The 15985-nt window shown below is 34.7% G+C and overlaps 1 protein-coding gene across 1 annotated transcript; it reads left to right on the top strand.

The window, feature by feature from the left end:
• The first annotated feature begins 3117 nt into the window (after window positions 1-3117).
• On the top strand, window positions 3118-14994 carry LOC138606825 (alpha-2Db adrenergic receptor-like). The gene is made up of 2 exons (XM_069679291.1): window positions 3118-3438; window positions 13855-14994. The coding sequence occupies exons 1-2, from the start codon at window positions 3118-3120 to the stop codon at window positions 14992-14994; spliced, it is 1461 nt and encodes a 486-aa protein (XP_069535392.1).
• Window positions 14995-15985: the final 991 nt, after the last annotated feature.

Raw genomic sequence — 15985 nt, 5'->3', positions numbered from 1 at the left:
AGAGGAGACTATTGAGGACAGAGGAGACGATTCAGGATCTCTTGTACCCAGACTCTGAAGACTCTTCCATGAAAAGTAATCGAGCAGTGACTGATATCCAAACACTGATTTAAAGATCTCTGAAATGGTTACAATGAAATTTAAAAGTAAAAGAAAAGAAAAAATAAAGATGAAAAATCACATTTAAACAAGATTTAGTCAGTTTGTTCCTGTTTCTTTGTGCCTCCTTGTTTTCCCTGTGTGTGTGTGTGTGTGTGTGATTCAGATTCAGAGCTGTCCCAAATATATACAGTATATTATCCATGCAAAGAGCCTTTCTGCTGGTTAATCTACTAAAAACTCAACTACACAGAAATGCATCATGGGAAAATGTCCATTTATTCATGAAGGCTCATCATAACCAGTATTAAACTGTACATCAAAATGATGGTTTTAACCAGAGCTCTCAGAAAAGACAATGAAACACTGTCGTAAGGAGGAGATCCTGATTCCACCTGGAGAGAGATGATCTCCTCCTGCTGGCGTCCTGAAGGAGGACCCATCTGACGGCTCTCCTCGGTGAGTACTCACAGCTGTGACACAGCGACTGGGACGCATGAATTAGCTATTATCCTAATGTTGGGAACTACGGCCCTTTGAAGGGAGCCGGATCTTAACGGCTCTCAGAAAGGATCAGAGCCATCAGATCCGAGGTGAGAGTGGTCGGAGTTATGAACGTGTCTGCACTCTCTCCTCTCGTGTCAACGAGATGTCGGTGATTTGTCGGTAGTTTCCGATACAACTCTACCAACGAGGACATGTGTGATATTTGTGTAGGAAGTGATCAGATTCGTTATATACCAAGTTAAACAAGTGACACGTGCACATCCAGCAGTCACAGGTCTGTTTGGAGCCCAGAGAACAGCTGTCATTGATGAGCCAAATGATCCGATCACTGAGAGTCCGCTGCCCATCAATAGAGTAATGATGTGACGCTACACTATTATTAGCATCAATAGCAGTAGCCTGTCCTGCTTGCGTTTCCACTCACTGTTTAGCATAAAGCCTTACTGATTGTGAGAACAGGGTGCAGGTCTGTGTCCCATGATGCCCTGCAGCTCTCTGGCTCTTTGTGTGTGTCTGAGGAGAGCTCGAGGGTCTTTCATCCTGTTAATGAAGCGTCTCATTATCACCTCACAAACCCTGATTACATTAGTGCTCACGTGTCGATCTTCATTCCTCCCACAGACCCTGAACGCTCCTCAGGAAGAACAAACAGCTGTGTGCAGGAGATGTTCAGTCTCCTGATCTGTGCAGTCTCCCTACGGGCTGTTGCATCATGGGATTAACCCCCCCCCGGCCTGGATTCATGTGAAGCCACATTTAGCAGGTCGTCTCTCTGAAGCTGAAGTACAGGTGAGTTACTGATAGATTCAGGTAGAGGAGGAGTGTGTGGGGACATGTCCTTGTCATCATCATCAGCGTCAGTCAGCAGAGACAGAGAGCTGCTCTCTCTCTGCTGTCAGTAATATGAAGTGATTGATGAAGTGATGACTGAAGTAGACTGTCTCTCTCATGTCAGTCTGTCCATCCTGTCCTCTCTCCACTTCCTCTTGTCCTCTCCTCTCTTTGTTTCCTTCTCCTCTGTTCTCTGTTTCATTCCTCCTGATAATTCTCTTCTTTCCCCTACTTGTGTCTTCCTCATCCCTCTGTACCTCCTTCCCTCTCTCTCCTGTCTTATATTTCTTCTCCTCGACTCAACCCCTCTTTATGTGTTTCCTCTCCTTTCTTTGTTCTTCTGTTTTTCTTGAGGCAGGTGAAGCAGGAGAAAAGGCAAAGAGCCAAGAACAGACAAACTGATGCAGGTCAGAGAGTACTAAACAGGAGGTTTCTCCATCTTCCTCACCTCCAAATTATCCTCTCCCCCTTCTCATCCACTCACTCTTCTCTCCCCTCTCCTCTTTTTCTTTATCTTTCCTGACTTCTTTTTCATCCCTCTTTCTTCTCCTCTCCCTACTCAAGTTCATCATCCCTCATCTCCTTCTCCTCCCCTCACACCTTTATATCTCATCTCCATCTCCTCTCCTTTTCCCTCTCCCTTTCCACCTGTCTCCTCTTTCCTCCCTTTTCTGTCCTCTCTTGTCCTCAACTCATCCCTCTCTCTTCCTCCCTTCCTTCCTCTCCTCTTCAGTCTAACACCTTCTCATCCGTCGCTTCACTTCTTTGATTTCTCATTTCCCGTTTTTCCTTTACTCTCTCCTCCTTAAAACACTTAATCCTCTCTCTCCCTCTCTCCCTCTCATCCTCTCCTACTCTTTCATTTCATCGTCTCTCCTCTGTATTAGTCCCTCTCTCTCTCTCTCTCTCTCTCTCTCTCCTCCTCCTCTCCTCCAGCAGCAGACAATCAGTGAACAGCAGCAGCAGCAGTGTCACTCAGCTCGGCTACGACTCGGATGAAATTGAGGATTCCTCTTTTTCTCTTTTTTTTCTCTCCTCTCCTTCGCTCTCTTCTTGTTTGTTTATTTTCAGTCATTTCATTCCCTCATTTCTTCCTCACTTTCCATCCTTCCTCCGCCACATTGATCCTGTCGGCGTGCAGCAGTCTGAGGGTACGCTGCATTCCAAACAGGCTCTCTGTCCTCGCTCTAACTCCAGCTCGCACACAGATGCTTTTCTTCTGTTTCTGCATCTCATTGGAGATAATTGGTTCAGTCTTTTAGCTTTCACACAGCTCGTCAACCTCTGTCTCTAATGTGCTTATGAGAGGATATTCTAACAGGTACTACTTTTTAATCCGAATTTAAATCATGCAAATCCCTCTTTCAGACGTGTTACAGCGCGAAGAGAGGGAGCAGTTTGTGTTTGGGTGAAATACTGAACACAGCTGGAGCGCAGGGACGATTAGAGACATGCGTCTGTCGTTTCTCATTTAGACGGAGTTTATATTTAAAAGGTGTATTTTATTTGACAGTTTCATTCAGTATCCAAAGAGACATTTTCAGGCAGGTTCTTTCACTTCTTTCCTTCTCATTTCTTTCCTGGTTTTCCCGCTCTGTTGATCTCTCGCCAGCTGCTGTAAAGGCGCTCCGTCTGTCTTCAGTATAAAAATGGGATGATCATGTCAGAGATTTAACCAGCATGGACTTACTGGATGTATTCACTCCTGTGTTGGCCACCATGCCGGCCACTTCACCTCCAAACTCTTCTCTGGAGAACCAGACCTCGTCCTCCTCCCCCAGGTCCCCTCCTCTTCCTCCTCACTCTCAGGTGGCGTCGGTGTTCATCGGGCTGGTGGTGACGGTAATCATCCTGGGGACGGTGGTGGGCAACGTGCTGGTGGTGGTGGCCGTGTTCACCAGCAGAGCCCTCAGGGCGCCTCAGAACCTCTTCCTGGTGTCTCTGGCTTCAGCCGACATCCTGGTGGCCACGCTGGTCATCCCCTTCTCCTTAGCTAACGAGGTGAGAACACTGTTTGAACACTTTATACTCACTCCATCTGTAGCTGGTGTTCACATGCAAACTCTATGTACAACAGAAGACACGTTCACAGAGGGGTGAAAGATGGTGTGTTTTGACCTGATGATGGTCTTAAAAAGATCGTCCAAAAGACAATCCATCCAGACGTTGTTGATCATTGCGGCCCAAACCATAAACAACCTGCTGTTTATGTACAAAAAAAACAAAATCAAAGGGATAGGGGACACAGGGTACATGCTCGGGATGGAGTTCATCTCAATGACAATCTTACAATCGACCTTTTGTTAAGAATCTTTTTGACAGCTTTCAAATTTAATAAACAAATTAGTTGTGTTGTCAAAACTAGCTTTTTCCAGCTCAGACTATTAGCCAAGGTAAAGGCCTATCTCTCTCCCAAAGATCTCGAGAGAGTTATTCATGCTTTTATTACCTCTCAGTTAGACTACTGCAATTCTTTGTACGTGGGCCTAGACCCGTCGTCCCTCCGCCGTCTGCAGTTAGTGCAAAATGCAGCTGCTCGTCTTTTAACTGGAAAAAGAAAGTGTGAGCACATAACACCAGTACTGGCCTCCCTCCATTGGCTTCCTGTCAATTTAAGAATTGATTCTAATATATTATTGCTTATTTTTAAGGTTTTAAATGAGCTGGGGCCACCTTATCCAGCAGAACTCCTGCATCTGTATACTCCAGTTAGAGCACTGAGGTCAACAAACCAGATGCTCCTGCATGTTCCCAGATCTAGACTAAAAAACTGTGGCGACCGAGCATTTGCGGTGGCTGCCCCCAATCTCTGGAACAGCTTACCTGTTCATGTAAAAATTGCTCAGACCCAGAAACCTTTAAGTCACTGCTGAAGACACACCTCTTCTCGATGGTGCTCGATTCGAGTTGAGTCTGACACCTTGACTTTACTGTTTTCTTTTATTCTTATTTGTTGTTTGCACTTTGTATAACCTGTTTGTATTCTCTGAGCCTGTTCAGCACTTTGGCCAACTGCGGTTGTTTTACATGTGCTATACAAATAAAGTTTGACCAAAATGTGTCCATCAAAAAGTGGACAAAAAAACATGTCACCAAAACTGTCTGGAGAGAAAAACTGCCTGTAACAAAGAAAAGCTGCATGAATGTAAATCTGATGTTACAAAGTCAGTGTTCAGACACTCGTCAGACTTGTGTTGGCGGATGTAAAACAGACTCAAACACACGCTTACATCACGCAAAGATTTGTGCAAGATGAAAAACTCAACTGGAGTGAGACATTTCCGTGATGTTCCACATGACATTTGGTAACAGGCAGGGTACACCTGGACAGGTAACAAGCCAATCACAGGGCTGGTACATAGAGACAGACAACCATTGACACTAACAGTAAAACCTACAGGTGATTAACAGTTTTTATTGAGAGCAGGTGGAACACAGATGATGAGAATGCTAATCAATGGTGATCACATGACATCACATGATGTTAGCATGTTCAGATCAGGTGGAGGAGATGTAAAGGCTTCTGTTATTGGCTGGAGTTTCATACCGGTGGTCAGTCAACATGGTGTCTGAGGATCAGTGAAAGCATCGATGAAAACTTCATGCTTAGATAACTTTATAAAAAACTTTATAAAATGTATAAAACTTTATAAAATGTATAAAACTTAATACAACTTAATAAAACTTTATATAACCTGATAAAACTTGATAAAACTTGATAAAACTTAATAAAGCTTCATAAAACTTAATAAAACTTTATAAAACTTTATAAAACTTTATGAAACTTTATAAAATGTATAAAACTTAATAAAACTTTATAAAAATTAATAAATATTAATTAAACTTAATAAAACTTTATAAAATGTATTAAACTATATAAAATGTATGAAACTTTATTAAACCTAATAGAACGTAGAAAACGTAATAAAACTTTATAAAAATTAATAAATATTAATTTAACTTAATAAAACTTTATAAAATGTATAAAACTATTAAATGTATGAAACTTTATAAAACTTAATAAAACTTTCTAAAACTTTATGAAACTTTGTAAAATTTATAAAACTTAATAAAACTCTATAAAATGTATAAAACTTAATAAAACTTTATGAAACTTTATAAAACTTAAAACTTAATAAAACGTATAAAACTTAATAAAACCTATAAAACTTAACAAAACCTATAAAACTTAATAAAACTTGATAAAACTTTATAAAATGTATAAAACTATATAAAATGTATGAAACTTTATAAAACCTAATAAAACGTATAAAACTTAATAAAACTTTATAAAACCTGATAAAACTTGATAAAACTTAATAAAGCTTTATAAAACTTTATAAAACGTTATAAAATGTATAAAACTTAATAAAACTCTATAAAATGTACATAACTTCATAAAACGTATAAAACTTAATAAAACTTGATAAAACTTTATAGAATGTATAAAACTTGATAAAACTTAATAAAGCTTAATAAAACTTTATAGAATTTAATAAAACTATATAAAATGTATATAGTTAATGTATAATTAATGTATAAAACTTTATATAACTTGATAAAACTTAATAAAACTTTATAAAAATTAATAAATATTAATTAAACTTAATAAAACTTTATAAAATGTATTAAACTATATAAAATGTATGAAACTTTATTAAACCTAATAGAACGTAGAAAACGTAATAAAACTTTATAAAAATTAATAAATATTAATTTAACTTAATAAAACTTTATAAAATGTATAAAACTATTAAATGTATGAAACTTTATAAAACTTAATAAAACTTTCTAAAACTTTATGAAACTTTGTAAAATTTATAAAACTTAATAAAACTCTATAAAATGTATAAAACTTAATAAAACTTTATGAAACTTTATAAAACTTAAAACTTAATAAAACGTATAAAACTTAATAAAACCTATAAAACTTAATAAAACCTATAAAACTTAATAAAACTTGATAAAACTTTATAAAATGTATAAAACTATATAAAATGTATGAAACTTTATAAAACCTAATAAAACTTAATAAAACTTTATAAAACCTGATAAAACTTGATAAAACTTAATAAAGCTTTATAAAACTTTATAAAACGTTATAAAATGTATAAAACTTAATAAAACTCTATAAAATGTACATAACTTAATAAAACGTATAAAACTTAATAAAACTTGATAAAACTTTATAGAATGTATAAAACTTGATAAAACTTAATAAAGCTTAATAAAACTTTATAGAATTTAATAAAACTATATAAAATGTATATAGTTAATGTATAATTAATGTATAAAACTTTATATAACTTGATAAAACTTAATAAAACTTGATAAAACTTTATAAAATGTATAAAACTTTATAAAACTTAATAAAACTTTCTAAAATGTATAAAACTTGATAAAACTTGATAAAACTTAAAACAATTTTATAAGACTTAAAACTATAAAATGTATCAAACTTAATAAAACTTTATGAAACTTTATAAAATGTATAAAACTTAATAAAACTCTATAAAACTTAATAAAACCTATAAAACGTAATAAAACTTGATAAAACTTTATAGAATGTATAAAACTTCATATAACTTGTTAAAACTGTATAAAACTTTATAAACTTAATAAAGCTTTAAAAAAACTTAATAAAAGTTTTAAAAAATGTATATAACTTAATAAAAATTAATTAAATGTATAAAATGTAATAAAACTTAATAAAACTATATAAAATGTATGACACTTTATAAAACTTGATAAAACTTAATAAAGCTTTATAAAACTTTATAAAATGTATAAAACTTGATAAAACTGAATACAACTGAATACAACTTTATAAAACCTAATAAAACGTAGAAAACTTAATAAAACTTTATAAAAATTAATAAAACTATATAAAATGTATGAAACTTTATAAAACCTAATAAAACGTATAAAACTTAATAAAACTTAATAAAAATTAATAAATATTAAAAAAAACTTAATAAAGCTTTATAAAACTTTATAAAACTTTAAAAAAAAACTTAATAAAACTTAATAAAACTTGATAAAATGTATATAACTTGATAAAAATTAATAAAATGTAATAAAACTTAATAAACTATATAAAATGTATGACACTTTATAAAACTTGATAAAACTTAATAAAGCTTTATAAAACTTTATAAAATGCATAAAACTTGATAAAACTTTAAAAAACTGAATACAACTTTATAAAACCTAATAAAACTTGATAAAACTTAATAAAGCTTTATAAAACTTTATAAAATGCATAAAACTTGATAAAACTTTAAAAAACTGAATACAACTTTATAAAATGTATACAACTTTATAAAACTTAATAAAACTTGATAAAACTTTATAAAATGTATAAAACTATATAAAATGTATGAAACTTTATAAAACCTAATAAAACGTATAAAACTTAATAAAACTTTATAAAACCTGATAAAACTTGATAAAACTTAATAAAGCTTTATAAAACTTTATAAAACGTTATAAAATGTATAAAACTTAATAAAACTCTATAAAATGTACATAACTTCATAAAACGTATAAAACTTAATAAAACTTGATAAAACTTTATAGAATGTATAAAACTTGATAAAACTTAATAAAGCTTAATAAAACTTTATAGAATTTAATAAAACTATATAAAATGTATATAGTTAATGTATAATTAATGTATAAAACTTTATATAACTTGATAAAACTTAATAAAACTTTATAAAAATTAATAAATATTAATTAAACTTAATAAAACTTTATAAAATGTATTAAACTATATAAAATGTATGAAACTTTATTAAACCTAATAGAACGTAGAAAACGTAATAAAACTTTATAAAAATTAATAAATATTAATTTAACTTAATAAAACTTTATAAAATGTATAAAACTATTAAATGTATGAAACTTTATAAAACTTAATAAAACTTTCTAAAACTTTATGAAACTTTGTAAAATTTATAAAACTTAATAAAACTCTATAAAATGTATAAAACTTAATAAAACTTTATGAAACTTTATAAAACTTAAAACTTAATAAAACGTATAAAACTTAATAAAACCTATAAAACTTAATAAAACTTGATAAAACTTTATAAAATGTATAAAACTATATAAAATGTATGAAACTTTATAAAACCTAATAAAACGTATAAAACTTAATAAAACTTTATAAAACCTGATAAAACTTGATAAAACTTAATAAAGCTTTATAAAACTTTATAAAACGTTATAAAATGTATAAAACTTAATAAAACTCTATAAAATGTACATAACTTAATAAAACGTATAAAACTTAATAAAACTTGATAAAACTTTATAGAATGTATAAAACTTGATAAAACTTAATAAAGCTTAATAAAACTTTATAGAATTTAATAAAACTATATAAAATGTATATAGTTAATGTATAATTAATGTATAAAACTTTATATAACTTGATAAAACTTAATAAAACTTGATAAAACTTTATAAAATGTATAAAACTTTATAAAACTTAATAAAACTTTCTAAAATGTATAAAACTTGATAAAACTTTATAAAACTTAAAACAATTTTATAAGACTTAAAACTATAAAATGTATCAAACTTAATAAAACTTTATGAAACTTTATAAAATGTATAAAACTTAATAAAACTCTATAAAACTTAATAAAACTTAATAAAACGTATAAAACTTAATAAAACCTATAAAACGTAATAAAACTTGATAAAACTTTATAGAATGTATAAAACTTCATATAACTTGTTAAAACTGTATAAAACTTTATAAACTTAATAAAGCTTTAAAAAAACTTAATAAAAGTTTTAAAAAATGTATATAACTTAATAAAAATTAATTAAATGTATAAAATGTAATAAAACTTAATAAAACTATATAAAATGTATGACACTTTATAAAACTTGATAAAACTTAATAAAGCTTTATAAAACTTTATAAAATGTATAAAACTTGATAAAACTGAATACAACTGAATACAACTTTATAAAACCTAATAAAACGTAGAAAACTTAATAAAACTTTATAAAAATTAATAAAACTATATAAAATGTATGAAACTTTATAAAACCTAATAAAACGTATAAAACTTAATAAAACTTAATAAAAATTAATAAATATTAAAAAAAACTTAATAAAGCTTTATAAAACTTTATAAAACTTTAAAAAAAACTTAATAAAACTTAATAAAACTTGATAAAATGTATATAACTTGATAAAAATTAATAAAATGTAATAAAACTTAATAAACTATATAAAATGTATGACACTTTATAAAACTTGATAAAACTTAATAAAGCTTTATAAAACTTTATAAAATGCATAAAACTTGATAAAACTTTAAAAAACTGAATACAACTTTATAAAACCTAATAAAACTTGATAAAACTTAATAAAGCTTTATAAAACTTTATAAAATGCATAAAACTTGATAAAACTTTAAAAAACTGAATACAACTTTATAAAACCTAATAAAACGTAGAAAACTTAATAAAACTTTATAAAAATTAAAAAAACTTAATAAAACTTTATAAAATGTATACAACTTTATAAAACTTAATAAAACTTGATAAAACTTAATAAAGCTTTATAAAACTTTAAAAAAAATGTATAAAACTTAATAAAACTTAATAAAACTTAATACAACTTTATAAAATGTATTTAACTTAATAAAAATTAATAAAATTTAATAAAACTTAAAACTTTATAAAATGTATAAAACTATATAAAATGTGTGAAACTTGATAAAACTTGATAAAACTTTATAAAATGTATAAAACTTAAAAAAACTTTATAAAACTTGATAAAACTTTATAAAACTTAATAAGACTTTATAAAACTTAAGAAAACTTAATAAAACTTTAAAAAACGTAATTATACTTTATAGAATGTATAAAACTTTATATAACTTGATAAAACTTAATAAAACTTGATAAAACTTTATAAAACTTTATAAAATGTATAAAACTTAAAAAAACTTAATAAAACTTGATAAAACTTTATAAAACTTTATAAAACTTAAAAAAATGTATAAAACTTAAAAAAACTTTAAAAAACGTAATTATACTTTATAGAATGTATAAAACTTTATATAACTTGATAAAACTTAATAAAACTTGATAAAACTTTATAAAACTTTATAAAATGTATAAAACTTAAAAAAACTTAATAAAACTTGATAAAACTTTATAAAACTTTATAAAACTTTATAAAATGTATAAAACTTAAAAAAACTTAATAAAACTTGATAAAACTTTATAAAATGTATAAAACTTTATAAAACTTGATAAAACTTAATAAAACTTGATAAAACTTTATAAAACTTGATAAAACCTTATAAAACTTGATAAAACCTTATAAAATGTATAAAACTTAATAAAACTTAATAAAACTTTATAAAACGTAATCAAACTTTATAGAATGTATAAACATTTATGAAACTTAATAACATTTTATAAAACTTAATGAAACTTTATAGAATGTATAAAACTTTATATAACTTGATTAAACTTTATAAAATGTATAAAACCTTACAAAATGTATAAAACTTGATAAAACTAAATAACATTTCCAGCAGCAGGTGATTGAATTTGTACATTTTTGAAACTTTGAAGGGCTACATTACCCACAAATCACCCTGTGTGACTGTGAACAGATTGAAAATCATTTGTGAAAAACAAACTACACATTCTTGAAACTTTATGAGTGATGATGTTTTTGAGGTGTCTGAATGAGTAGGAGGACCTTTGTAGACATGATCATGTTTTTGATCTGATATTTGTGAGTTATTAATTCAGACCTCGGGTTAAAAAGGATCCATTCTGTTACAGTAAATATCAAAGACTGTTTCAGAATGAGGTGAGCTTCTTTACATGACTTCACCTCCTGTAGTTTGTGGACATCTTTGCTGCTGTATCCTCTGCATCACTGGCCCTGCTTTAATCAGATGTTAGTAGATGAAATCTTACTGCAGCTGCTTCTGTGATGCGTCTGTTGCAGTTTCCTGTCATGTCCCATGTTATTTGTTCGTGTTCTCATGCTCGTCAAATATGAACAGTTTCATACATGCGTGTTTGTTGCTTGTCATACAGATGAACATGGCAGCATGTGTTTACCTCCTGTCTAACATGGTTAAAGCCTGATCCATCCCTCCGGACTGCCACTCTCTCTGCACTGTCAACAACATCAGCGTGTCTCTGTGTCTCATGCTGCAGTGGACGGGTTAACTTTGGAGTAGTTAGTTGTTTCAGAGTGTTTAATGGTGTGGGAACGAGAACAGGCTGTTGGATGTCCTGGTTCTTCTTTTGGATTTACTTGTCCTTCTTGTGCTCGAGCTGGCTGCCATCGTGTCCTTTGATCCAGTCTTTAAACACTTCCTCACACCTTCAGCCCAGAATAAACATAGGGGAGGTTAGGGCAACAGAACTAGGTTTATGGTTTTAGTTAGTTACATTAGATTAGTTACAGTATGTACACTTCACTTTGAGAAGGACAGTGTTCTCATCTGGTTGTACATGTCACTCAGAGCCCGGTGTCCTCTGTGAAAGTGTCCAGTTAGTTTGACCATCCATCGTCACTAAACTTCACTTCCACGTTTTACCTCAGAATAGTTCTCCAGCAGTCAGACGTCTGCACACAGCTGTGAACATGAGGACACTTTGTATAACACTAACAAACTAACAGAGACATGTAGAAGTTTTCAGCTGAGCTGGCTGCAGTTTCATCCAGACCCAGCACCGTTACATCACCCTGCTGCTGGCTGATGCTCACCTCCATCTGTGACTAAAACACAAACTTACAGCTGTCTCTCTGACTCTGAAGATAATTATTATGCTCATAAATCATCAGTAGTCATGTTTACAGTCATGTTAGTAGCATGTTTTCATCAGAACTCTGCTTTGTCCTCATGCACAGTTGCGGACACACTGGGGCTGCGAAACCCACGAGAAAAAGAATTCAGTCAAAATGAAACAGGACAGCACAACGTGGAATTAAAAAGGCAAAATTGTGAGCCGACTGATCAGGCTAAGAAAACAGTCTGCTCTGATGGCGGACTCCTGTCTTCTTTCTCCTGTCCTGTGGCGCGTCATCTGCGGCATGTCGCCCCTCTTTACCCACAGCTCTGCGTATCTCCGGGCAGGGAGGAAACCCCCGCTGAATCCTCTCTCACACTCGGCTGTTGACGCTGGGAGCGTGGAGACGGCGGTCAGCAATTCTCGCAGATTCTCTCCCGTGACACCATGACACTTGAGTTGGTGGAACTCCTTGAGGAGTATGGGACTGGCTGCGGCCTCATAAGCGAGAGTCGTGTGTCCAGTGAGAAGTCTGTCGTCTCCGTACAGGATGCGCTCGTCTCCATCAGATGAGGACGATTTAGGGCAGCTGCAGCAGAAATAACACGCTGTCATCCAGCCTGCGCTCAGTGTGGTCCTGTTGCTGCTCTTTCCTTTGATTTATGTTGAAAAGGTTTTCTTCAGTCATTTCATATGGCCGGTTGGAGAAGTACCACTTATCACTCAAAGAGGGGCACATCTTTTTGTCATTCAGCAGAAGTAGGGATATAATGATCCCTGTGTAAACCTAGTGATGCACTGACCTCTGCACATGCAGAAGGTGAACATGTAATGAGATGTCTCAGGAGCGGCCCAATGCTCCGATTTCTTTATGAACAATTACATGCAAAAATAATGTATTCTCTACGTTCTTAGCTGTAAGTGCTAATTAGCCAATGTTAGCATGCTAACATGCTAAATTAAAAAAAAATGCTAGAGGCAGACCATTGTAAATATTAGAGGGAGGGGCCGAATGACAATCACAGGTAGACTGCATAGTGAAGCTTACAGGTGACCTGTCTAACATAATCAGGTAATTCTTTATTGATCCCCACAGCGACGTTCAGCTGTAACAGCAGCACAAGACAAAGTGGCAGGAAGGTAAATACAACTAGACAGACACATCAGTGTGAGTGAGTGTGAGTGGCACTGATCCACTTCTGGTCGGGCTGTATTTACAAAGATATTAGAGACGTGAAACCAGAGAAAGTTCTGGATAAAGACTCTGACAGTTTGTTTGACTTTCAGTCTGATGATGAAGCTCAGCAGAGAATCGAACCTGTATCAGCTGCTCTCCTCACACAGACTTCAGTCAGACAGCAGAACACACACTGAAGGGGTCGGATGTTTTACAGTGTCTCTGGCTGTGAAGAGATGTCAGCTTCTATCACTTCCAGAGGCCTGAGGTGAAACCACAGGGACTCAGAGAGAAGCTGCACTCCGCTGCAGCCGAGGCGACAGTAAGCAGATATTGACAGAATGTTTATTAAGAGGAGATGATCCCGAGTGAACTCTCTCTGCTCCTCTGCAGCTCCTTTCTGCTGCTTTAATGAGTCATTAAAATATCTGTCCGTGTGTCTCCTTCAGGTGATGGGCTACTGGTACTTTGGCTCCACCTGGTGTTCCTTCTACCTGGCTTTGGACGTCCTCTTCTGCACCTCCTCCATCGTGCACCTCTGCGCCATCAGCCTCGACCGCTACTGGTCTGTCACCAAAGCCGTCAGTTACAACCGCAAACGGACGCCCAGACGGATCAAAGCCATGATCAGCATCGTGTGGCTCATCTCCATCGTCATCTCGTCCCCGCCGCTTCTCATGACGCAGCAGGAGGAGGACTTTGAGGAGGAGAGCGACACCAGGAGGTGTCTGCTCAACAACCAGACGTGGTACATCCTCTCCTCCTGCCTCGTGTCCTTCTTTGCACCGGGCGTAATCATGATCCTGGTTTACTGTAAGATCTACCGCGTGGCCAAGCAGCGGGCCTCCACCGTGTTCGTGGCCAAGAACGTGATGGAGCGGCAGCCTTCACAGTCGGAGACCTGCTTCATCGGCACCACCAGGACCTGCCACAGGAAGACAGCCGGCTGTGGTTCATCCCCGTACGAGCTGGCGAGCCCGCGGCCTGCAGACAGACTCAGCTCCTCCAACATGGAGAGCAGCAGCAGCAGGAGAGGAGGAGAGCTGGACGACATCGACTTAGAGGAGAAGGACTGTGACGCTCCTGTAAAAACCTCCTCCTCCTTCTCCTCTGCCCTCTGCTTCACCAGAAGAGCCGGAGGAGGAGCCAACACAGAGGACAGGAAGGACTCAGAGGGGACAGCTAACAGACTGAAGCCTCCTCCTCCTCCTCCATCCTGCGCCTCCATATCCTGGGCCTCCTCGGACCACTGCTCCCACCACCTCCTGCTGCCCTCCCCCGTGCCGCTCCGCAGCAGACACGCGTCTCTGTCCAGACACAAAGTGGCTCAGATGAGGGAGAAGCGCTTCACCTTCGTGCTGGCGGTGGTGATGGGGGTGTTTGTCCTCTGCTGGTTCCCGTTCTTCTTCACATACAGTCTGCACGCCGTCTGCAGGGAGCGCTGCTTCATCCCCGACTCGCTCTTCAACCTCTTCTTCTGGATCGGATACTGCAACAGCTGCCTCAACCCCATCATCTACACCGTGTTCAACCGCGACTTCAGGAGGGCCTTCAAGAAGATCCTGTTCGAGACTCACAAACCCACATGAGTGTGTGTGTGTGTGTGTGTGTGTGTGTGTGTGTGTGTGTGTGTGTGTGAGTGTGTGTGTTAATCCTGTTTTCCACTGTGCTGTCACAGCGACATTAAAGGGCTTGTCATACAGTCGTATTGATTCATTATTAACTGGTGATGTTTGGAAGCATCTTTGTGTCAGCGTAAAGGAGCAGAGGACGATGGTGATATCGGCTCAGAGGAAGCTGCTTCACGCTCTGCCTCTTTGATGCAACAGCAGCTCAACATCTCATCTGAACATTCGCCTGAACTCAAATGTTAATTAGAGCAAAATGGCCGCTGGGCAGCGAGCGGGGTCCCTGCAGAGCTGTGAGACGTCCCCCGCTTCTCTTATCCACATATTGACGATAAAGATAATTGAAGTTAGAAAAACCCGGCGAGATGAGAAAATATTGCAAACACAGAGTTTGAATGGTTCTTTGTGCCTCTCAGCGATGAACCAGCAGCTGCCTCCAAAGTTTAAACTCTGCCTGAGTCCACGCGGAGAACAGAGAGCAGAGGGAGAGCTGTTCAGCAGCAGCGTGCTGTGTTGACTCTGAGCAGCTCAGGGGCACAAACATTAAAAATTCATGTGCTGCTGTCAGACGGGCAGAGCGGCTGTAACACAGAGAGAATCAGCGCTCCCAGGGCAGAAATATAATCAACCTGAGCGTCGCTCAGGACGGGGCGCTGAGGGCCCAACAACTCCAAGCTCAAAGTGTGTACAGACGACCTGAAGACAACAAACCAGACCTGGAAGCTTTAATTTAATGACTTCACGTAAGTCATGTGATCATCTGTCACCGAGACGATCATTAAACGAGACGCTTTCATCTTTAAATCAAACCACAGACCCGACGCAGCGTCCAAGGCCAGGATGTTACATCACTTGGTTTCTTAGCAACACAGAGCTTAACAACCCAACAGTTGCATAATTACCTGTCTCACCTTCAGGAAAGATGCTAACATGATGCTGGTGAAACAAAGAG

The sequence above is a fragment of the Semicossyphus pulcher genome, unplaced genomic scaffold, assembly GCF_022749685.1.
Source record: "Semicossyphus pulcher isolate SPU_LCO1_2020_fin unplaced genomic scaffold, fSemPul1.0.p SCAF_38, whole genome shotgun sequence".
Taxonomy (NCBI): Eukaryota; Metazoa; Chordata; class Actinopteri; order Labriformes; family Labridae; genus Semicossyphus; species Semicossyphus pulcher.
This window is presented reverse-complemented; position numbering and strand designations above follow the sequence as displayed.

Coding starts and splice junctions, on each gene's coding strand:
- LOC138606825 (XM_069679291.1), top strand. CDS start 3,118: ATGGACTTACTGGATGTATTCACTCCTGTGTTGGCCACCATGCCGGCC. Junction 3,439..13,854: donor CCTTCTCCTTAGCTAACGAG/GTGAGAACACTG, acceptor TGTCTCCTTCAG/GTGATGGGCTACTGGTACTT.